This window comes from Phodopus roborovskii, unplaced genomic scaffold, assembly GCF_943737965.1.
Source record: "Phodopus roborovskii unplaced genomic scaffold, PHOROB, whole genome shotgun sequence".
NCBI classification, from domain to species: Eukaryota; Metazoa; Chordata; class Mammalia; order Rodentia; family Cricetidae; genus Phodopus; species Phodopus roborovskii.
The window spans coordinates 15,800,354-15,824,631 of NW_026126588.1; the positions used below are offsets into that span (position 1 = coordinate 15,800,354).

The window sequence follows — 24,278 nt, forward strand, 5'->3', positions numbered from 1 at the left end:
TACCTTTATGCCTTTCCTGCCTTATTATGGAGATAGTCTCTCACTGAAGCAGGACCACAAACCCTAGGAATCCTCTTGTCTCTGTCTTCCCAGAACTGGTGTTACCAGTGTACCCAGCTTTTTAAAAAGCTATCTGCCTGCCTACCTATCTATTGATCAGAGTCTGTGATGGGGGTGGGATCCATGTGTGCCGCCTGGCCCACGTGTGGAGATCTGAAGACAATTTGCAGTGCTCTGTGGGTTCCAGGGATCAAACTCAGTCAGTCAGCACTGGCAGCAAGCATCTTTAACCATTGAGCCACGTCACCAGCCCAAACCCAGCTTTTCATGTAAATTCTGTGGTCTGTGGTGGTTTGCGTGAGGATTTGCTTCCCAGGTGATTGTGCTATTAGGAGGTGTTTGTTTGTTTGTTTTTGTTGTTGTTCTTTGTTTTGGAGGGGGGCTGGCCTTGCTGTTGTCACTAGAGGCAGGTTTGAGGGCTTAGACTCTGGCCATGTCCATCTTGCTCTATTTTGTGCTTACATTTATTTGAAGGTGTGAAATCTGAACTTCTGTTCCTGCCACCATGCCTGCCAATTCCCTAACATGAAGTATCTTTATCCCTCTGGAACAATTAGCCCCAATAAACTCTTTCTTCTGTAAGTTGCCTACGTCATATTTTACCATAGCAACAGAAAAATAACAGGATCAAAATTACTGGATCAGTCAGGTATTCATGCTTGCATATCAAGCACAGTACCAAATGACCCATTTCCATCACTTCCAAATGCTGCTCTTAATAGACACACTCAAATAAACCGTGTCTTTCCCTATGTAAGAAATGATATACAATAGATTTCTGCAGGTAGACTGGGGGAGGGGGGGAACAGATGGGGTTGGAAACAGGAGGGACCAGGTGGGGAGAGGGGAGGGCGAAAGTACTGAAAGTACTGGAGAGGGTTGCATTTTGGGGATGAGGTAGGTATAACGGAAACTCCATGCAATCTATAAAAGTAACCCTAGAAAAGACTCCTAATAATGGGGGACACGTCCTGAACTGGCCATCTAAGGTAACAAGGCAAGGCATCAAGTAGAGGGTTTAGAACACCATACCAGCCACAAAACCTTTGACCTAGTTTGTCCTGCCTGCAGTGTTCTGGGACTGGAGCCTAGCAGAATCATTATCAAAGAGACCAGAAAGACTTCATCCAGCAACTGATGGGAGCAGATGCAGAATCCTACAGCAAACATTAGGCAGAGTATGGGTAAGAAGTCCTGCAGGGGGAAAAAAGCTCAGAGGAACCAGATGGGCCAGGGACATCATGAGAATTCAGCTCACAGATTCAACTAACTGACCAGGACCCATGGGGGTTCGGAAGAGATCAGGGAGCCCATAGGAGTCTGACCTAGGTCCTCTACATATGTGTTATAGCTGAGTAGCTTGATGTTCATGTGGCATTCCTAAGAGTGGAAGCCAGGGCTGTTTCTGACTCTTTTGCATACTTGTGGGACCCTTTTGCTCTTACTGAATGGATGCCTCATCCAGCCATGATGTGATGGTGTGTGTCTGATCTTATTAATGAGTAGCTTGTTAATGGTGTTTGTTTGATGTCCCTGGAGGCCTGCTCTTTACTCTTTTCTGAGAGGCCAGGAATTGCAGTTGGGATATTAATATCTAAGGGAGAGGGAGGGAGGGAGGGAGGGAGGGAAGGGAGGGGGAAGATAATATAATCTCATATTATCTTACAATTATACTTGTAAGCTACATGAGCAGGAACTTGTCTGTACTATCACTGCACCCTCCAGTACTTTAAACAATACTGTACACAACAGGTATATAGCATTTTCAAAAACAGTGAACAGTACAGTATCAACCACTTTTAAGTCTAAGTAAACCTTAATTCCTTACAAAGAATTTCCAACCATGAATTATATTGCTAATGCTTGGAATGTTGTTTAATAAGAATCATGTTATCATTAAAAAATTCAGCCCTCTTATTGAAACGTAAATCATTTTTTATTCATTGAGTGTTCTATTTCAATGAATCAGTTCCCAATTAGACTCTGTTCTGCTGTGCTGTAACCTGGATCATAGATGGTATGGTCCATGTGTCAGAGGTTGGCCTCCAGGAAGGCTCTAATAGAAGGCAGTAGAAATGCGAAGAGGTGGAAGGTCTTCAGGTAATTCAGGGAGTGTGTCCCTGAAAGGTGTTTGAGGATGAAGGTCCGCCCCTTCCTCTCCCTGCTCCTTCCCAGCTGTGAAGTGAGCTCATTTGTTACAGCACACATTCTAACCACAACATGCTGAGACAAACAAAAAAGGCTTCAACTTCTTAAAGAAATGATTATTCCCCTAGAAGTAGAAGTTGAGCACTGACGCCACCCCAGGAAAGAACTTTGGTGGTTGTACACAAGCAACTAAATACAATATAAACTTCACGAAGGTTAAAACTTGTGTTTATGGCTTCTGATATAGTATCAATGTCTACACAGTTGCAGAAGCATGCACTGTCCAATCTTAAGGATTAATGGACTCAAAATATTACAGGTTCCAATTATCTACCTCAAAAACTTAGAACCTTCATGTTCAACTAGACTTAGTCAACTTAATAGAAATAAAAACCCCTTTACTAATTTACAAGCATTGAATAGTCCTTTGCAGAGCTCAGAGTTAGGATGCTAAAAGTTTAGAAACACAGATTAGAAAGCATGGACATATGAGGGGTAAAAAATAAATAAAAGCTCCCCTCCCACTCCCCAAAAAAACCACACACACACAATTACTATTTTTAAGAATGTCTGGCTAGAAACTAAATCCTCTCTAAAACTACAACTGAAAAGATTAAAGACAGGAGCCTTTACAGAAGATTAGTCAACTGTGCATAAAGCTGGAGCATATAAGAAACATTTTAAAAAGTATAAAACAAAATCCTGATAATTGCAATAAATATACTGATCAACATGCATGGGTATGGGATATAGTTTCATGAAATTAAAAAAGTTAAATTATACAATGTATTTAGTTGTGAATCAACTATACACATACATCTTATACCATCCATTACATAGGTTTAGAAGTCAGTATTTCCTGATAAATTTAGTACTTTCTCTTACTTTTTATGTGTACCACAATAACAATCCTTTGTCTAATTCATTTCAACAAAGATGCTCATGTCTACAGTCCTAAATGCATAATTTACTTTTATTCCACATACTTCTATTAGTCCATCTCCTGACCTCTCAACTAGATAAATGGATGGACTATAAAATAAATTATTAAAAAGATGAAAATTGTATCATTCAGGAATTATTCTCTTCCCCAAGTATATTTGTCTGGAGCCCAACCTACTAGAATAGAAGTTGACAATATCGGTGATAAGGAATGATGCAAAGGCATGGAGGATACAGCTTGGAGGTAGAGCAGTTGTTTCACATGTTTAAGGATCTGGGTTCTGTCCCCAGTACCAATTTGGGGGTCAGGGGGTAGTAATTTATTTCCTAAACAACTTAACATTTAAAAGCAAAATTTCAATATATTGCTTTATAAAGGAATGAAGAGCGCCGGGCGGTGGTAGCACACACCTTTAATCCCAGCACTTGGGAGGCAGAGACAGGTGGATCTCTGTGAGTTTGAGACCAACTTTGTCTACAAGATCTAGTTTCTAAAAGAGCTAGTTTCTAAACTGTCAGAAGAGCATATCCTTATCAAAGCCAAGGAACATCATTTATTCACCAATCCAGGTCATTTAACAAGGTCTCTGTCACCACTGTGCATCAAATTTGTTTTCAATATTAAGCCTAACACTAGAAAATATTTTGAGCAAACCTTACCAACAAATTAATTTTCAAGCTAACCTCTTTTTATGTATTTAACTTTATTTTGGAAACAGGGCATGTCAGGAATCTTTCATAGTGAAACTGACAGTAACCATATATGAAAGAGAAAAAAAAAAAATGGCTGAAGCCAAAGTGAACACAAAAATTCTCAGATTTTACAATAATCAAAAGGCACCGCCTCTACAACAGTAACACATACAACTAGACTTTCATCTAAAAACAATGTGACATATATCGTACTGGCTACCTGTGAGATCATTTGTATATATGACAGAACACATCAAAACCATGTATGACGATTACAAGCACCCAAGTGGAGCAAAGGACATGCTAACACATATTTCAGATCCACAGAGTCCTTGTGACAATCAAAATGGCTAACAGTAGCATCCTCATGATGTCAGATACAACTATTTCACCAACACAGACTCCAAAACTGTTTAACTAAATGCTAGTTTTCTTCCCTGTCTTCTCAAAAGGAATTGTATACTACCTTGTAGGTAATGGGGAAAGATTTAATTTCACTAAAAAATGCCAGCAAGTAAACATGAATTAAAATAACTAGAAAATAAGCAATAGCTACAATTGATGCCAACGAGCACTGCCAATGGATGCACGAAATCTACTAAAGGAAAACCTGATGAGAAACCGAGTATTTCATGTTGGCAAAGTTATGGTTCTATGATGGCATGTTATCTTAAGTCATAAGAGATTTATCTCTTATTACGTTAACCTGGTAACCCAACTTAACACAAAGAGTTCCACAATCAAACAAAGTAAGATTTCGGATTACCTACAAAGCTTCACCCATGAAGAATTCTTGTATATATGCTTAACCTTAACTCTAATCAAGCTTTTAATCCTCACTTCCAATTTGGAAGATGTAAAGGAACAGAAGAACAAGCCAGGACCTCACCAACAATGTAAAAATACCTATGATGTAGCCTATTCTTGGGCTAGGTGATCTTATTTCTTCAAAAAGTATCAGTTTAATGTCTAAGAATGAATGTAGTAGCTCAGGTATGTTCTTGCCTAGCATGCACAAAACCCTAGATTTGTTTCCCAGCACCACATAAATGGGGCATGACACATGGATCATGCCTGTGATCCTGGCGTTTGGAAGGTGGAGGATTATCAGAAGTTCAAGGCCATCCTCAACTACAAAGGGAGTTTGAGGCTAGCCTAGGCTAGGGCTTACTCACAAAGGAAAAGTTACAAATAAGAAAAAGTAACAACAGAAACTTCAGAAATGTTATACCTGCACCTTGATTTTAAAAGAACAGATGAAAAGTGTAACTTAGGGACAAATAGTAAGCTTGAATCTGGATCGATAATTAGATTACCTAGGTATAGAATTGTGCTTAAGCCTTTCTATGGAGATAGCACATGGCTAGAATGGGTAATTGGCAAGCTTCATTCATGAGTAGAGCAAGTAGAGCCAAATATTAACAATGCTAAATCCTGATGAAAGGCACTCATGAACACACTGTATTATCATACCACTATGTATGAAAATTCCAAAATACAAGTTAAATTTATATTGAAAAACCTTATTTTAAAAAAATCAAAATAGTATATACTTGATTTCCAGTCCATTTTATTCTAAAACACATTTTAAATTTCTTTTTACCCACAGTTAAACACTGAGCTAAACTCCTAGAATCCTATTGCAGAGAGGGAGGGGTGATGAGCAATGGGGTCAAGTCCAGGCTGGAGAAACCCACAGAAACTGCTGACCTGAACAAGGGGGAGCACATGCACCCCAGTCTGGTAGCTAGGAAACCAGCATAGGCCCGACCCAGACCCCCTGAATGTGGTGCAACCACACCAGGAAAAGGCTTCATCCTGTAAGATCTCAAGAGTGCTTACAGGAAATTGGCTTTACTGGGAAAAGAGGGTCTACATCAATTATTACTCAACAATCTCATCATTTTAGTACCCTCAGACTTTAACAAATGTCTATGCAAATGACTGCATGACAGTTTTCCTCTTCTAAGCATGCATTTAATAACCACCATGATGCACTTACAGGAAAGATTAAAAGTCTGCAGCAGAACCAGCAGAAGGTAGTATCTGAGAGAGAAATGGATAGCAAAGCACAGTAGAAACTTCAGCTGACAAATCTTCTAAGAGTCTCCAACTAAACCAATAAAAAGATGGAAGAAAGGGAGAAAGATGAAGGCATAAGGAGCCCCAAAAGCAGACAGGCAGCGCTGTGAAGAAAGTGATAGCAGGGACTCTGTAATGCCTCAAGGACAGATGACCAAACACAGGAGTTTACTGTGAAGAAAGTGATAGCAGGGACTCTGTAATGCCTCAAGGACAGATGATCAAACACAGGAGTTTACTCTGTAAGTTATCACTTTAAACTAGATTGTAAAACAAAAATCACAATAAAATTGCATGTCTAATACAACAAGCCCTCCTCCCCATACTGAATACATTACAGAGAATCGTAGATCGCTTCCTGGCCCTGTCTTCTACAAAGACAGCAAAGCAAACTCCTAAGCAAACTTCCCTATCAACCCCCTTTAAATGTCACAGTTTCATCTCATGTACTTAGCTGACAAAAGAAAACAAGAAAAACATCACTCAAACAGTAACTGGGCCATACTAGTCTTCATTAGTCCCAAAGTACTGCTTGTATGGGGATATACTGAGAGACATTCTTTAAAAGGTCCATGTTCAAAGTATAATAAAGGCCTATGTTCCCTGAAAGTATACTCTTAAGATTGCCATTTATTAAACATTAAAGTGGAACTACAGACAAAAATTCTAGTTTAGTGTCTGAAATAGTTTTCCCTGAGGCACCAGGTTTCACCCCTCACAATGAAGGTTTCTACGCTTTGGTTACAATCTGCAGCAGGACAGAGGCAGCATACCTTGCTCACTCTCTGGCCTCTGGTCCCACACCCTGTCCTTTCTTTGGTTTATTTTTTCCATGTCAAGATTACTAAGTATCTACTTCTCTACTGAATAATCAATAGCATATAAAATAACCCTGGTTTCATAGGAACAAAATTATTTCACTTAGTTTTTGTCCTCTTTATTAAGTACTTGAAGAAGCCATGGAATGCATTATATATGGGATTAAACACAGAAATGTTAAGAAGTGTAAAAAAGCTAGGATTTAACTCCACTTGTAAACCAACCTAATCCTCTGGTTCATGTTGCTGACAAAATACACAAGATTACCAGGGGGGAAAAAGGTCTTCTTTGTAGCACAGTAAGGATCAGGATGTCAGTCAGTGCCTCTGACCCCTTCCAGTTTCACAGGAGTAACACACAAGTATGCCTAGCTAGATTCTGCATGTTCAGTGAACTACAATATGAAACTGAACTAACATATAGTATGTAGAATATTTACTGCTTTTGTAGTGAACATCAAATAAGTCTGCTCTTTGGCATAAAAGATGGGATAGTGTACTTTTATTTCATAATTCAAGGTTGTTTGCTGAAATCACAATTCTGAGAAATAGCCCAAGAATTCTTGGGCCCTAACAATGCAGCTCAGGAACATTCAAGGCCACTGCTATACTATCTCTTCCAACGAATGATAAACACATAATTAGCCTCACAAAACATACTCAGACAACTCGTCAAAACCTGTTATTTCTATAGTAAATGCTAAGCTCCATGGTAACTGAGGCAAATTTTGTTTTATTCACCTCTGTATATTTGTAGCCTGGCACATGGCTAGCACAAAGCATTCAGTAAGAAACACAGCTCAAAATACTTCATTTTAAACAAAAACTCTGTGTTTAGGAGGCTGAAGCAGGACTGTAACAGTTGCAGAGACAACCTGGGTCACATAGTAATTACAGGGTTAGGCAAACTCTACACAGCAAAATAAAAACTACACGCATGCACGCACACACCTTAAAACTACATATCCATGCCCTCTGTGTGTGTGTATACTACAAAAATGTTATATTTACACACACACACACACACACACACACACACACACACACACACACACACACATATGTGGGCAAAGGTGAGGTGGGTTTTTTCCTTCTTATAGCTAATTGAATTCTACCCTGAAATAATAGTTTGCCTGACACAAAATGTTTAAGGCAGCTTGCAGTATACTTCTATCCACTGGCACTTATTTATGACTGCATATATTTAAGAGAATCTATTTGCACAATCAACTGAATCACTTAGTCAAGTGTTTTATGGCACTCCTCCCCCTCCCTTTCTAAACCCCTCAGTTTAGGTCCTAATAAATCTCCCCTAAATCCAGTCTTTAAAAAAAAAAAAATCCAGACTCTTTATTCTTCTAAAAACAGATTTTAAAACTTTATCCTAACTGAAAAATAAAACTAAATGAAATCTGAGAAAAAGCTTTAGAGCCCTGATTGCAAGAGCATTCAACTACATAAGCAACAGAAAATGCAAGACACTATTCTAATCTTAGTACTGTGGCTTTTTTTTTTTACTAATAAACTTAGGAAATTAACCACCTAGATACCTGTTAATAACTGCTGTGGTCTGCATGAAATGCCCACTAGAGGCTCGTGTATTTAAACCTTCAGTCAGCAGTTGGCAGCACTGTTTAGGCCCAGGAGACGCAGAACTTTTAAGACTGTAGCCTTGCTGGAGAAAGTACATCACTTGGGTGAGCTATGAGGGCTTAAAGTCCCAGTCCTGCTTCCTGTGTAGAGGGTCAAATGTGGTAAGCCACCTTCCTACACTGGCCTCAACTGCCTGCCATGTTTTCCCTTCCATCACAGACACTCTGGAACTCTAAATCAAACTTAAAAAAAAAAAAACCCCTTTTCTTCCTTAAATTGCTCCTGGTCCTGGAACCTTGCCACAGCAATAGAAATGTAACTGACACAGTGGCTGTGCATAGCTACAACTCTTGAGTGTCCTGAGGATGCAGTAAGGCCAGTTCATCACTTGTACCTGGTGCATAACCATTTATCAAGTCCCTTCACAGCACCCTCTGTGAAAAAAAAGAGCCAGGGGCTCTCTTCATAAGCTGCATCTGCCTGCCTGCGAGCTCACTTTGAAAACACTGTCCCAAACTTCTGACACTGAAATAACTTGCAGGACAGCAAATACAAAGCAGTAACTCAGGAGCAAGTTACTATGTTGGCCAAGTTTGATGTCTTCACGATTAATTTTCCATCTAGGATATGATACCTAGACATTCAGCTAAACAATTCTGAGTATAGGTATTTTTTAAAGAGAAGATTAACTTTGAATAAAACAGATTTCCCCAAATAACTGCAAACTATCTGACTAACAATCTATTCCACAATAAAAACACCACTAAAATTCGTACCTACCATCAAAAGATTAACAACAAAATCCAACATTTGGGGGAATGTTCACAACACTACTGGACAGGAAAAATAAATGCAAAGAAAAACTACTTTGTCCCTATGATACAGAATGTCACCGCAAAATGGTGTATACAGAATGCACTAAGAGTTCTCAACTTCTACAATTAAATTTTCAGACAAAGAAAATATGGCAGTCCATGTCACAAAAGCAAAACTCTAAAACAAGTTTCTAAAAAAAACAAAACAGAAAAAATGTAAAATGTAAACAAAAATGATGATGAGGAATACAGAGAGAGAATATGGTGATATGGAATAAAGTGATGCGAGGTCTCTCAACACAAGTGAGATCATCACACACTGTGTACAAGTATTGAATGACCACACTAATCTGTGAATATGCATATTATGTTAATTTTCAAAAACAAACTGCCAACAATGATACTAAGGTATACTACTGCCGAAACCGGAACCTAGCAGTCACCATGGACACAGCGCTGTGCTCAGAAGGGAGCAGCAGCACAAGCAGAGACTCTGAGACAGGGGCTTGCCCTTTCCCTAACTGGCCTGGCACTCACCATCCTCCTGCCGCACCCTCTCCAGCACTGAGATTACAGTCAACAAAAATATAATACAAACCACCCAACTGTGTCACCAACAAAAGATACCTGTAATCAGAACAGGAACAACCCGGTTCTGCAGAACAGAGAAAAAGACTCACTTCATCTGCTAAGTTTACAGATTAAAAAAAAAAAAAAAAAAGCAGAGTTATAAAATAACCACAGCCTATGGCCTTCACTGTCTTGAGAGATACACAGGAATATTTCTCTGTTTAACTCCAGTCAAAACCATCAGTAAAAACCTATAGAGCCAGGTATAAACATCTGGATGTAAACCTAATTTATGAATAGTGGAAAAGTTACTCTCCACAAAGTAATTTCATTAAGTTACAATAAGACTTCTTTGAAACTCTCTTAATCTAGTATTATTCCAAAATAAAAATTTAAAAAATATTTTCCATTTTGGAGTCATCAGTGACCTTTTGACCAATCTAACTATCTCAAAAGACAAAAAGAACTGTGAATCAAACCCTGACTGATTGGCAAATAATGAAATTTACACAATCCTAAACAGGAGCTTTAACATTACTCTAAGTGTCCCTCACAGATTCTTTTGCATATCTTAAAAGTGTACATGCCATACAAATATGGATACAAAAAGGTTTGACTAAAGGCCTATGATAATTACAGCCAACAATTAATGAGAACATTTCTACTTAAAACAGAATGATTACAAATATTAAAGTATTTCAACAAAGGAATCGTGAGTATTTAACTAGAAATGTTCACCAAGATTGAAGCCTTTTTACATCAGTAAAAATTATCTTTTAAAAAGTTTTTTTTAATTGCCAGTAGAAATATTAGGATTACTAATGAGCCAGAATTTTTTTCCCCCTAAAGGATTTATTTGTTATCTATACAGTGTTCTGCCTGCATGCCAGAAAGGGGCACCAGATCTCATTATGGATGTTTGTGAGCCACCATGTGGTGCTTGGAATTGAACTCAGAACCTCTGGAAGAGCAGCCAGTGCTCTTCACTTCTGAGCCATCTCTCCAACCCAAGCCAGAATTTTCTAAGTAAGAAATGTCAAGATGGATGCTAATGATGCTGATTCCAGAACCTTCAATTATCAGTGGAGACTGTAATTCCAACAAGTGCACAGGTATGAAACATTTTTCCTGAATGTGGACTAACCCAGTGAGGACAAAAGTACTTAACAATAGTTATGTACAACTACCCACAAACACAGGCACCAAAGCTGAAAATACAAAAACAAAAGACAACAACAACAACAAACCTGCACAACACATACAGAAGACAATTGTAAAGTTTTGAAACATTTGGTAATACGAGTAAGGAAGGGACCTATGTGACAACACAACACAATAGGAATTAGTTCAGAGATACACCATTGACAGCAATTCAATACTTCAGGGTTAAGGAGTGATTGAAATCAATCTTAGCAATCAGTGTTGAGCTTTTCAGACAGCATGATCTGTGTCAACAGCAATGCAGACATTCCAAACCTTCAGTTACTATATAAATTTAATATTGTACAAAAACATTAAAATAAATAACACACTAAAAACAGTATTTACGAGAGGTCTAAAGTCACTAGCAAACAAACCAGCATCACATAAACCTATGAATTACTCTGGGGAACAATCTTTGTTTCCCCTTGACTTTGAGACGGGGTCTTGGTATGCAGCCCAGACTGGCCATGGCCATAAAACCCTCCTCTGTCAGCTTCCCACATGCTGGGATTGTAGGCATGCATCATTATCCCAATTTCAAAGATACTTCTCATTCAGAATACGGTAGCCTGACAGAAAGTTACTCTCCTTACTTTCAGCTACTTCAACCATGAGCACTAGCTAGAGCAGTGCTTTCCAACAGTTCAAGGCACATGCGTGATTTCAAATGTCCAAGTAGCCAGTCACCTGTTTATAAACAGGATAAGCTTATATCTGACTAATGGCATATGCAAGGCCCTGAGATCAATCTCAGGAAATAAACAAGTAAATAATAAGTAAATGAATGAATGAATGAATAAATAAATAAACACATGCCAGCATAAACAGTAAGCCAGGCACAAAAACCCTCTACTCAGGGTTTCATGAGCCTAGGAGGCGGAGGCCAGCCGGAGGCAACACTTGAGACCCAGACTCACAAAAATAGCTGTAAAAAACAGTCAAAATTAACTTTCATAATTTATTGAACCAAATATCTCAAAATATTGCTTTGACACATAATCAAGAAGTTAATGAAATACTTTGCAATCTTCTTTCCTATCAAATACCCAAAATTTAATGTGCATTTTACAGCACATCTCAACTGGAACTAAGTTAATTTGGGGTAATAATTATGTATGACTAGTGGTTACTGCATAAGATAACACAGACCTAGAACTCTTTGTCTGGTTTTGAAATAGACTTACAAAATATATCTGTAATTCCAGCCAAGAAAACTATGAGCGCTGAAGACATATGTCAATTCAGCCTTTGTTCCTGACTATAGCAGGCCAAGGGTGATAAGGGTGTCTCATTTGCCAGGCAAACTCTATTTTTAGAATGAGTCCCAATTTTCACATGTTATAATGACATAAATATTAACAACAACCCTTTAAATCCTCACAAACATCTCATCTGATGTGACAAGTTACATGGTCATTCTACCTAGTTCCTTAACATCCTTGAAAATAACTCTATACACTGCTTAGAAGAAAACTCAGTTGAAATTCTCTAATTCTGATGCCTGGAAGAGACTCTAAATTTAAAAGAAAGAACCCTAAATTCACTACACTCGTTTTTTTTTTTTAAAAAGAAAAGAAAAAAGGATGCTGCTGAAAAGTCTTTATTTTTAAATTGCAGACTTAAAAAAAAAAAAAAAAGTAAGAATTACCTGTTGAACAAGGCATCTGGAAATTGGGATCATTGCTATCCAAAACAGGCAAACAGAACTGGTTACTTGCAGATCCTAGCATAGGATCCTTATCGCTGAGCATGTTCTTCAGCGAGTCCTCTAAGACATTTTGACTTGTACTAAAATCCTCACAGACTTCATTCTCCAGGTTGGATCCTAGAAATAGGGCATCATCTAAGTGTTCAGTAGGAATTAAATGATTAAATGTATCAACTATATCCATGAAGACTTCTGTGTGTCTTTCAACCCTATAGAAAGACAAAAAAAATACCATAAGAAATAAAGCTATCAATTGAAAATCACCTAAAACCAAATTATTTTAATAGTTTTGAATCTAAGAACACACTTCTGAATTTGTTTTAAAAAACCTTCACTGTTTTTTAGAATATACATTAGGAAATGTGGAACAAATCTTTACTGAATGACCTTTCTTTATCATGCATGTAAAATATTTTACCAGAAATCCTACCAAAATGTTTAGTTTACTCAATTCATTATGTTAGATTATAATTACATAGCCCATTAATTTGACATATATGAAAGAATTACATAGTTTAAACCATAAAGCTGTATGTTTTTAACCATAACATTTTCATAAAGAATCAAACAATGGTGTTACAGTAAGTCCATACAAAAGAGCTAAAATCCAATATTTAAATTATGGTCCCATAACTACTAGAAACCAAAGATGGCCTTGTTTTATTTACAAAGCATTTTAATTATTTATATAACAGAGACATGTTCCCCCCCCTGCGGAATCCAACTCTTAACTAAACCCAACAAATCACAAGTTTACACATGCACACAAAGTTGTGTACATATACACATATTTTCCTAGGGTTTTCTTTCAGGAAAAAACAAGATATATAACAAGAAAACAATCACATCACACGTTTAGATTTACTTTAGCAAGTTATGTGTGGTTTACACAGATGCTGAATTCATCTACCCAAACTATACCTATATGCTACCGTTAACCAAACATTATTTCAAGTTTTCAAGGTGCAATAGTTATCAAAAACTTAACTATTTTTATGAATGGTTTCAGATAAAAGTGAATCAACCAGTCAAAAAACCACTCTGATCATCTAGACTATCCTGTGCTCTGTATTTTCAAAATTTTACATGAACTCCAAATCTACCACAATATTCTTAACCTGGCTTAAACTCTTCCCCCTTAAAAATGAGAGGGAAAGCTGGGTGTGGTGCTGCACACCTATAACCCCAGAATTCAAGGGGATCAGGAGTTTGAGGCCAACCTGGCCACAAGCTAAGATACTATCTAAAAAGGAGACAGTGTGGATTTCCCATATATAGCTACTGGATATATATTATATGCAATACTTTGGTGAGCATTTTGTCCGAATGTGTGTAACTTAACTCTCAATGATAGAAAAGGACCAGATAATGAAGGGGAATCCACAGAATCAGCTGATCCAAGCAAGCCAGTAAGAGATCACTGACTCCGCACTGGCAACTGGGCCCCCTGAATACAGGTGACAACAGTGTGACTTGAGCAGTGTTTGAGGCCACTGGCAATGAGACCAAGATCGGACTATAATGCATAAACTGACTTTATGGAGCCCGCTCTCTATGAATGATGCCTTGCTCAGCCTTGGGGGAAGGGTCCTGCCGCAACAAGGTTATGAGACAGATTATTGACATCCTAGGAGAGGCCTTAAGCTCACTGAGGAGATGGTAGACAGGGTGTGGGGAAGGTGGAGGGAGGAGAGGGAACTGAGATTGGAATAAGAAAATTAATAATGAAGGATCAGATAATATGCTTGTTTTTACAAGAAAAATGCATTTAAATAATTTAAAGGTCTTCCTCAAAGTCATGCGGCTTCTTAGTCCATGCCTAATAGCTATTTACCCTTAGTACTGAGCTTAAGGGCTGGAAAAGACTTGACTCACTGGAGGCTGAAGATAAGAAAGCATGACTGAAGAATAAATGGAAACTTTAAGGGACCTCAGAAATGTCCTAAATCTTAACTATTGTAGTAGTTTCTGAAATATCCCATCACTCTTCAAATGGAAGAAGCCCATGAATCCAAAGCCAGATCCGGCTGGCTTACAAAAGAAAAGCTTGAAGCCAGCCTAAGTCAATAAAACTCAACATATTTTCCCCAAAGCCAAAAATGAGCAATGTAAGAAGAAAGCAAGCAATCAAGCATACCAACTCTTTAAGGTAGGTAGAGCAACTGTATGACTTCATGTTTCGATGGATTTAGGAAGCATTATCAAGGAAGGAAGATTCTATGATCAAAAGTTGAGAAGACTAGGTATAGTAAGGTTGTATTTCTTTAACAGTATTTTTCCCTTTAGTCTTTAAATGTTTACTATGCAGCTACCACTACACAAGGCACCTTGGCAGGCCACAGGATGAAAATCTTTGAAGACAGAGAACAAAAAGGTCCCCTATTTATGGTTCAAAAAAAAAAAAGAAGAGAGACCATTTCCATGGGACATATCACAACACCAGAACTCTGTGGAACATATTTTAAAGGAAACCAATATAAATTAATGAGGTCACTTTTTTTTTAAAGGTGGGTCCTATTTAGATTTGTACACAATAAAGAAAAAAATACCAAAAATAGTGGACAGCCACCCACCCAACATTTGCACTATGTTGAAAGTAACATTAATCTCGAGTATTAAAAAAAAAATAAATCTAAGTAACTGGTTTCATGCTGGGGCTGAAAAGATGGCTCTTGGCTAAAAGCCTAGGCTGCTCTTACAGGAGACGAAAATTCGCTTTCCAGCACCCAGGTCCCACAAGCACCAGGAAGACAGGAATCTCCATGAGCAGCCAAAGACTGCCATAAAATTTAAACTACAGCTTACAAAGGAACCCATGCTAAACAGTAAAACAAATGTTAGTTAAATACAGAAATAACTAACTTAAAGGAGTCTCTAAGTGCAATGTGGCTTGACAGCAGAACAGAAAGAATACTACATTACTGGAAAAGCTGGTAAAATCTGCATAAAGTATGTACTTCATTCAGCTATAGTCTTCTGTTTACCCTGACAGAGGTGCCAATATTACATCAGGAGCCAATAATAAGGGGAAATGGGTTGAGGATATATGCAGGGTACATAGGAACTCTTAACCCGCTCTGCAGTCTTCAATTAATCTAAAGTATTACAAAATAAGACAGCTTTAAAAAGAATGGAACATTGGGGATACCAATAATGTAAATGAAAAGACATTTTTAGTCTCTTTGTTAATTATATAGCTACTTGATATAAACAAAAAACAAATTTCTGTCTCTTCCACTAAATTTTACTTGAGTACTTCCTTACATTTGGTTATCGTAAGCAAACCACACTATCTACTGTCTATTTACAATGGCTCATGAAATGCATACTATCATTATACATATTAAAATCTGAAATTTTCTGAGATCAGAGTCACACCTATTATTTATAAACAATAAAATATACATAGTTGTCACAGAATAGGATATTCTTAATTCAAACCATTCGTTCATTCACAGATTTACTAAACATCTACCACAAAGGGAAACCAACTACAGTCTCAAATTTAAGAAATTCACAATCCAAGACAGCACACATATAAATACAATACAATATCAATTCCAACAGACTATCAATATTTGAGGGCTGCCAATGGGATCAGGAATGAAAACTCAGGTCAAGCAGATATGTTACCTGAACCCTAAAGGGTCAGAGGATAGACCAAGGAAAGGAACAGTGCTAACTATGAACAGTAATGTTCCATTCTATTGAACCATTTATAAAGACTCAAAACATCATTTAAAATATCAGTATTAATGTTTTAAGTAAAATTTACTCGTAATTTATGCTATAAGCAAAATTAAATATCCAAAGATATTTTCAGTTTTAAAACACTTAACTTTGAGAAATAAACTGTAGTTAAATTTAGATTACAGTAAATAAACCCAAAATAGGTCATTCTGTTTCTCATATAAACATAATGGGGGGATTACAAAGTGCCATAAAAATTACTTTAAAAATTGACTTTTAAGCTTAGATTTTAAATGTCTGACTTTTTGCTGGGCCTGGTGACACAGGCCTATAATCTCACTACTCTGGCTGGCAGGGAGGCAGGCAGGGGTAGAATAATTACAAATTCAAAGCCTGCCTGGGCTACAGAGTACATTTGCATTCAAGGCCAACCCAGGAAACTCAGTGAGATTCTGTCACCAAAAATCGAGATATAGGTGAATGATGGGGCTCTATCCCAATATATACACATAAAAAAAAAAGCCTCAAACAAAAATCTCAAAAGCAAATATACACAAAATATATTTTGTCAAATATTACTTTTGTCAAAACCTAAACTGCTACCAGAATCAAAGTTATGTCAGAGACCAAGCACTGGTGTGGGTACAGGCTTGTAATTCAAGCGCTAAGGGACAATTCTGAGAGTTCAATGCTAATTTTGGCTAAATATAAAGCCCCAAGCCAGCCTGGGACAGTTGGGACACAGGACCCCCACTAATGAAAGGAAACACCAAGGCTGAAAAGACTGGGAGATTATATAATGAGCTTCAGCTGTCTCATGTAGTCTACACACGTGCAGACACACCTGTAACAGGCATGAAACAAAAACAACATCCAAGGTGCACGCCCCTGAATACTTGGTCCTCTGTTAGTGCAGCTGTTTGAGAGGCTGAAGGGGATATCACTGGGGGTGGGCTCTGAGGTTTCAAAGGCTCATACCATCCCCAGCTACCTATCCCTCTCCCTCACTGGCCCCTTCCTGCCTCCTGCTCTCACATCAAGACTTCAGCTGTTCCTACAGCCATGTCTTTTTTCTGCCATCAGAATAAGGCCAATCAAATGCTTTCTTTTAGAAGTTGTCTTGGTCAAGGTGTTTTGTCACAGCAATAGAAAAGTAACTAAACACAGGGAAATTATAAAACCTATGACATTTTAAACAAAGTGTATTACCTAGGAGGGAGATTTTATGTACGCTATGAAGGTTTCACTACATGCTAATGAAAACCTACAGCGGCGTAGTGGTCAACTATGTGTAAGAGAAATCCTGGCAAAGAAAGACCTTGGATCATACTTGATGACTTCCAGCCCTGACATAATAAACTATTTGAACTTGATGTAAAGTTTAAATCGAGCAATTTGATCAAGCATACTTAGCAAAAACAAATTTCTAACAGGCAGCTGTATTGTAAATGTCAAGCTGCACAGAAATCACACCACTTCCCCATACCCTGGGGATCAGATAAGGTCTCCTGTAGCCTAGGCTGACCTCATTTTAATCATGCTGCCTCTGCCTCCCAATACGGGGGTTCCAGGTACGGGTCAGCAGGACCAAATTACTCTTAGTTGGAGGCAATTATACCCATCCAAAGGACATTTGGCTATGCTTCCATGCCTTCACTGTCATGACATTTGGAAGTGCTACCAGAAGCATGTAGTAATGTTTGAATAAACAAGTCCACATTGCACAGGGGGAGGGAGGCAACAGTGTGGACCAAGAAATGCTCCTCTATATTCACTTAATAAAACAACTCTATATTATAACCCCAATTTTTAAAAATTGATTAGCAAAGATCTAACTGCTTACTAAAGTAAGCAATGGAGCAAAAAGCTGAACCCAAAGAAAAAGCTCATTCAAGATTCAATACACTTAAAAAAAAAAAAAAAGATTCAATACACTTAACACTACCCTATATTGGTTTTATAAAATTAAATTCACTGAATGTTTAATAGTCAGGACACTGTAGTAAGTAAGTAGCTCATTGGTATTATGCCATTTATTCTCACAACCCTTTAGGATGGTATTACTGTTACTAACAATTTATAAGAAAGGTGCTACAGCTTACAAATTACACCTCTTGTTCAGCATATGAAGTAGAACACTTAAATTCACTTGGGTGGCAACAAAGTGATTTCTTAAAAGACTGGTATAAAAACATTATAGATAAGGACTAGAGAGATAGCTCGATGGTTATGAACATTGGCTGCTCTTCCAGGGGACCTAGGTTCAATTCCCAGCACCCACATCTTTACTTAGAACTGTAACTCAAGTCCCAGGAGATCTAAGGCCCTTTTCTGGCCTCTGTGGAAACCAGGCATTCATGCATAAACATACAGACAGACAAATATCCATACAACTTTAAGTTATTTTAAAATTTAAAAAACTGCAGGAGAATCCTAGGTTATCTTTCTAGGAAGGAAAATGATGAAACCCTTAGGTACAAACCTACAAGTGACTGTCCACACTTATCAAATTCTATTCTAGTTTCATGAGTTAGAATTTACCAGCAAAACCTCATAAAGGAAAACAAGGATCATGAAGACTTGAGTTTATTCAATGAAAGGAATAAATGGCAGCCTAGCTACAATGACTCCAGACTCAAGCAAATCTATGAACTTAGAAAAAGAACTAGTGGGTAGAAGCTAAACATGCAAATGCAGAATTATTCTAGCCAAAGATGGTAAAAGAAAAAAATTCAATTCAAAATGTAGTCATTTTGTATTGTAAATAGCATTAAACTGCAGTAGAACTTTGAACTGAAGTATTATCATAGCATGGGTACTAACAGTCAAACATACACTTAGCACTTAACTATCAGACCTTGTAAACTAGGTACAATTATTTCTCTTCTACAAAAGAACAAATGAAAATTCAAATAGTTATCTAATTTTCCAAAGGTCACAGACCCAATGTCCTCAAATCACAATACAGGCAGTATGATTTCTGAGCCAGCCTTTCTAAAGTTTATTTTATGCACTCTACTTACTAGCGCATTATTTTTATAACTTTAAGTCACAATAATAAAACCTGTAAAAATGCTGAACAAGTATCTCACTTTTCTTTCAAAATAAAGCAGAGAATATGTACTTAGCCACATTACATGCATAAAAAAATAAAGTGGCTATCCTCAAGGTATATGGAGGTATCATTTGGAGGAATAGTAAACTTAGCAGCTAAAAACTTGAAATGTATTCCACACCCTAGTTTTGTTTCACATGTTCACCTCACACAAACTGAGAATTGGAGTATTATGCTTAGCCTTTCTGTATCTACCATGCTATTCAAAACTGTCTGCTATACTTGAGACTTATACCAACAAATAACAACTTCTGGATAATATTCAAGTCTCAACAACTTTCTTAGAGCCCTCCTTCACTGTGTAAATGGTCAAAAACTCAGTTCCTGAGCCAGGTGTGGAGGTACCCTCCTTTAACCCCAGCACAGGCAGAGAGAGCTCTGTGAGTTGGGGGGGGGGGGAGGGAGAATCACCCTTCAGCTAGGTAGTGAGACCCTGTTTCAAATAATTATCTGACAAAAAATGTCTAAAATTAAGCATAATAAATGACACTTGGCAATCCCAACAATGCTTTCCTAACATTGAATCCCTTTCTAGATTCTAATACACTGGTTTCTTATCTAACGCCTTTATCTTTTGTTTTTTAGTCAAAACTCTTTCCCTTGGAGTCCCCAGGGCTCATATACCTTTAATCAATCAATGTTCTGGTATCTCCTATGTAATCAAGCAGCAACAATTAAGAGTATTTTTCTTTCCTGTTCTCAAAACTTGCAACAGTACCCTAAATCTTTAGTAGTTTACAAATCACTTTTATAGTTTAAAAAATTAAGATCTCTTACATTTCTTCTAAGGCATCTCAGGATTTCTCAGAGGATGAACACATATACATGGAGGGGTCAGGGGATTTAGCCCAAGATATTCTGTTCCAATTTTATATTTTTAAAGCTAGCAGCCATTTGTCAATAAGAATTTCTTCAAATGCAGGTGAATGAACATATTTAGCATTCTAAGAAATCCCAACACCTTGAAACTGAAGTATTCATGTGCCTTTAAAAAAAAAAGGACACTCTAGAAAAAAACTAAAATAAACAAAGTACTTTAAAAGAATAGAACTTAATCTGGATTTTCTTCAAAAGGATATTTTTTCTTTTTCTCCTCTCCCCCCCCCCCCGCCCCCACTTTTTCAAGACAGGGTTTCTGTTTAACAGTCCTGGCTGTCCTGGAATTCACTTTGTAGACCCGGCCAGCCTCAACTCACAAAGATCCACCTGCCTCTGCCTCCCGAGTGCTGGGATCAAAGGCATGTACCACAACTGCCTGGCAAAAAGCATACTTTTAAGAAATCAAAATGTGCCAGGCGGTGGTAGTGCACACCTATAGTCCCAGAGACAGGTAGATTTCTGTGCTTTCAAGGCCAGCCTGGCCTACATAGTGAGTTCCATCCAGAACAGCCAGGAGTATATTGAGAGACACTCTCTCAAAAAACCAAATGCAAACACTGAATACATATTACTGAATAAATATTACTTTGCCAAGGAATCAAGTTATTACCTATTTTGACACCTGAAATGTAAAAACTGTAGGCCTCATGTTCACACGGCAGTTTTTCTAAGATCGTCCCATACTAAACAAATACCTCGACTCTTTATTTTTGTTTCTGTGTTGGACCACATCTGCAGCTGTCCTCAGCCATATGCAGCCTGAGGGGACACATCTACCAGGGTGTGCGCTGTTATTTTCCTGCTGGAAAATGCAGCCCTCTGCTTCTGCCTTACCTTTCCTTATTTGCTTGTTTGCTTTCACCCAGGGACTAAGGGAGCTGCTCCCCTGGGGACCATAAAGAATCACACACAGCAGAGCCCTCCAAAGTAGTACTTTCCAACTTTCTGACACAATCGGCCGTGTTGTTTGTGGTATGTGCATGTCTGAGTGTTGAGTGTCTGCGTCTCTTTCTGTGTATATGCCTCCTATGTGTATGTGTAATTCTTCAAAATCTCACTCTTAATATAATTTTACAGCAAACTGTCACTCACAGCCTTCCAAGTTTTACCACTAATAATATGCATCAAAAGCTATCAAACTTTTCTTAGCTGATTCCAAAACAGACTCTGCTAAATTTTAATGTGGCTTTAAGTGATTAAAAGTTTCGATTTCTCTATCCTAAAATTATTAGTTTAATCTAACCTAGTTGCCACCTATATTTATAGACAATTTTTCTCTTATGACATGAGACTATCCAGCATACAAGTGTACATAAGCTTAAACGTACATAACTAATCGGGTGCTACGGATAAACTCACTATTCTTCCACTAGGAAGCAAGAGCACTAAACAAATTACACCACTCATGCTCGTCAAGAACACCTATAAACTCTAAAAGGGGCAGGAGAAAACCTCGGTCCCACCACTAACTCATTTATCACATTGGCATATCACTAGTACAACTTATAAGACAAAGCTCAACATTTCTGGTCTTAACTCTTTTGTTAAATAGCCCATTTCACCTATGCAACAAGTCTTTGTGCTGCTAAAGAATTATCTGAACGAGTGGCTTCATCAGAGCTATGATGACTCCTCAACCTCCTGCTTACATTGTTACTATCACTGGAAAACAGACTATTCATTTTAAAATAAATGATGATAATGATGATGATGATGGAGTGAAGAATTATTGAGAACATAAATGACCCGCAAAGAGAACAGTGTGTGTGTGGGGGTGGGGGAGGCTAAGTATATGCTAAAGAGTACTGATTTTTCTCAACATCTTCTGTGCTCTAGAAGAGCTCTATAAACTTAAAACATAAAGATGCTACAACAGAACGTTTGCTCCTTTCATCTGTCTCTTTTCTGTAACTCACATCATCCACACATTTTCAAAATACCAAATACTTCATTCAAGGATTTTAAAAAAGGTAGGAACTGAGGTTTGCAAACCGAAAACACAGGACAAAGTTTGGACCCAAATACTAAGCAGAGCAATATAAAATTTGCGGTGATCAACTTAAAATTTCAGCGTTAAATAAGGTAGCTAAATTCACGATGTGGGAAAAGCATCGATTGTTCGGTCCTTTTTTAAAAGATCTATCTGTACGGAGAATGAAGATTAACATCAGGTAGGCATTAAATTAGCATTGTTGCCAAATCCCTCAAACCACAATCACGCTCTACTAATGGTTGCCGACTAGCAATAATAAAACACACATTCGAATTATAACGGCTAGGAAATGGCATTTAGCTACCCAAAGACAAGAAAGGGGCATCCGAGGGAACGGAAAGGTCCTCGGGCTGGATGGTGCCACAACCCTCTCTCCCTCTCCCTGGGCCCCCTTCCCCCGCCCCGCGTCAGATGATCAGTTACTTTAGCACCATTAACACGTACTTATCGACCAGCGGCTCATTAAATTACACGTCCCGTCTGCAGGCAGGGCTCTGGGCTTCCCGTTTCAAACTAGGCAAACAGCAGCCCCGCTGCCTGGGTCCCCCAGCACAAAAGCGCGCGTCGCCCCCCCCCCCGCCCCCAGCGCTGCACTCGCCCGCTGCGGGGGCAGGGACCGGCCTCGGCCTCGGCGCGGCCTGCAGCCCCGGCTCCGCGAGTCGGCGGCGTCCGCAGCGCCAGGCCCGGGGCCTTCGAACCCGGCGTGGCCCGCGCAGCTTGCCCGCGCGGCGGCGGCGGCGGAGGCCGGGCACGCTCGCCGGCGAGAGCCCGAGGCTCGGCAGGCGCGCACAGGCCGCGCCGCCACCGCTGCCCCGGGGCCCGCGGGCCAAACGGTGGGGCAGGCCGGGGCGGGGCGGGCCCCGGCGACCACACGGCCCGGGGTGGGGTGGGGGAGCCGCGCGAGGGGCCGGCGGACGCGGGCCGCCCGCGTGGGGCTGGGGACGGGGAAGGAGGCCACCGAGAGCGAGTGCCCGCCGCGGCCGGCGCCGCCACTCACCCGCTCCGCAGACGAGCGCTGCCGCCGGCAGCCAGAGGAAGATGGAGGCCGCGGGGCGGCGGCGGAGGGGGCCGCGGAGGGAGGGAGGGGGTGCGCGCAGGGCGTCGGCGTCGCTGCCTGGGCTCGGGGCTGCTCCGGAGCCCGCGCCGCCGCGGTGACGACACTACGGCTGGCCTGCGTGGCGCCCTCGCCGGCCGCGCTGCAGCCGCTGCCTCCCTGGGCCCGGGGGTCGCTCGCCTTGTGGAGCCTGTGCGGCGCCGCGAGAGCCCGCGGCCATCGGCGTGCGGCGTGCGGCGTGCGGCGCGGGAGCAGGAGCGGGGCCGCGTCACGTGACGCTACTGTTTACCGTTCCGGGGGGCCGGGGCTGCGGGCGCCGCGCCTGCGCGCTACGGCCTGCGCGCAGCCGCCCGGGTGGCTCTGCCCAGCAGGCGGCGGCGGAGGGGGCGGCTCGAAGGCCGGCCGCCAACCGGGAAAAGCGGGAGCCCACGCAGTTATAAGGCAGTTAGTGCAGAGCCTACTGCTTACCTCCCGGGAGAGACTCGGAAAGGGAACCATGAGGCCTGCATATGCCCGATGGCGCTGCTGCCCCCGCTCTGCGGCCGGTTAGCCATAAGCTAGGACCATCGCCCGAGCTCCGTGGCCGCTTTCAAGAGACGTTCCTGGGGGCTGGGCTAGGCGTGGCTTATCACAGGGCTCGCAGCCCGGGCCGTCGGGTTTTTTATGATTACTTAGGCCAGCCTGGTGTGCATAGCGAGTTGCTGGCCAGCCAGTGAAGACACCCTGTCTCTGAAAAAGAAACATTCCTGGAATATATATAAATATGTATATACATACTTATATATACATATTTATATATATTCCAGGAATGTTTATATTCTCGGTAAGCAGTCTTCAAAATATGATCCTCAGTTCTTGCATGCCACACTCCATTGCAACCTTTCAGAGATACTTCATTCCTCTGACAATACCATG

At 39.9% G+C, this 24,278-nt stretch overlaps 1 protein-coding gene across 5 annotated transcripts in view; it reads right to left on the minus strand.

Moving 5' to 3' along the window:
* Phf3 (PHD finger protein 3) overlaps positions 1-23,649 on the minus strand; it is a 66,243-nt gene extending 42,594 nt beyond the window's left edge. The window contains exons 1-2 of one of the 5 annotated variants that reach the window (XM_051204519.1): positions 23,307-23,649; positions 12,573-12,841 (exon numbers count right to left, since the gene is read on the minus strand). In XM_051204519.1, the coding sequence (XP_051060476.1) occupies positions 12,573-12,816 (244 nt within the window). In that variant the 5' untranslated portion in view covers positions 12,817-12,841; positions 23,307-23,649. Of the gene's footprint in view, positions 1-12,572; positions 12,842-23,306 lie in introns of those variants that run through there. The other 4 variants (XM_051204518.1, XM_051204520.1, XM_051204522.1 and 1 more) reach the window with 4 other exon arrangements.
* Between the last annotated feature and the right edge of the window lie 629 nt (positions 23,650-24,278).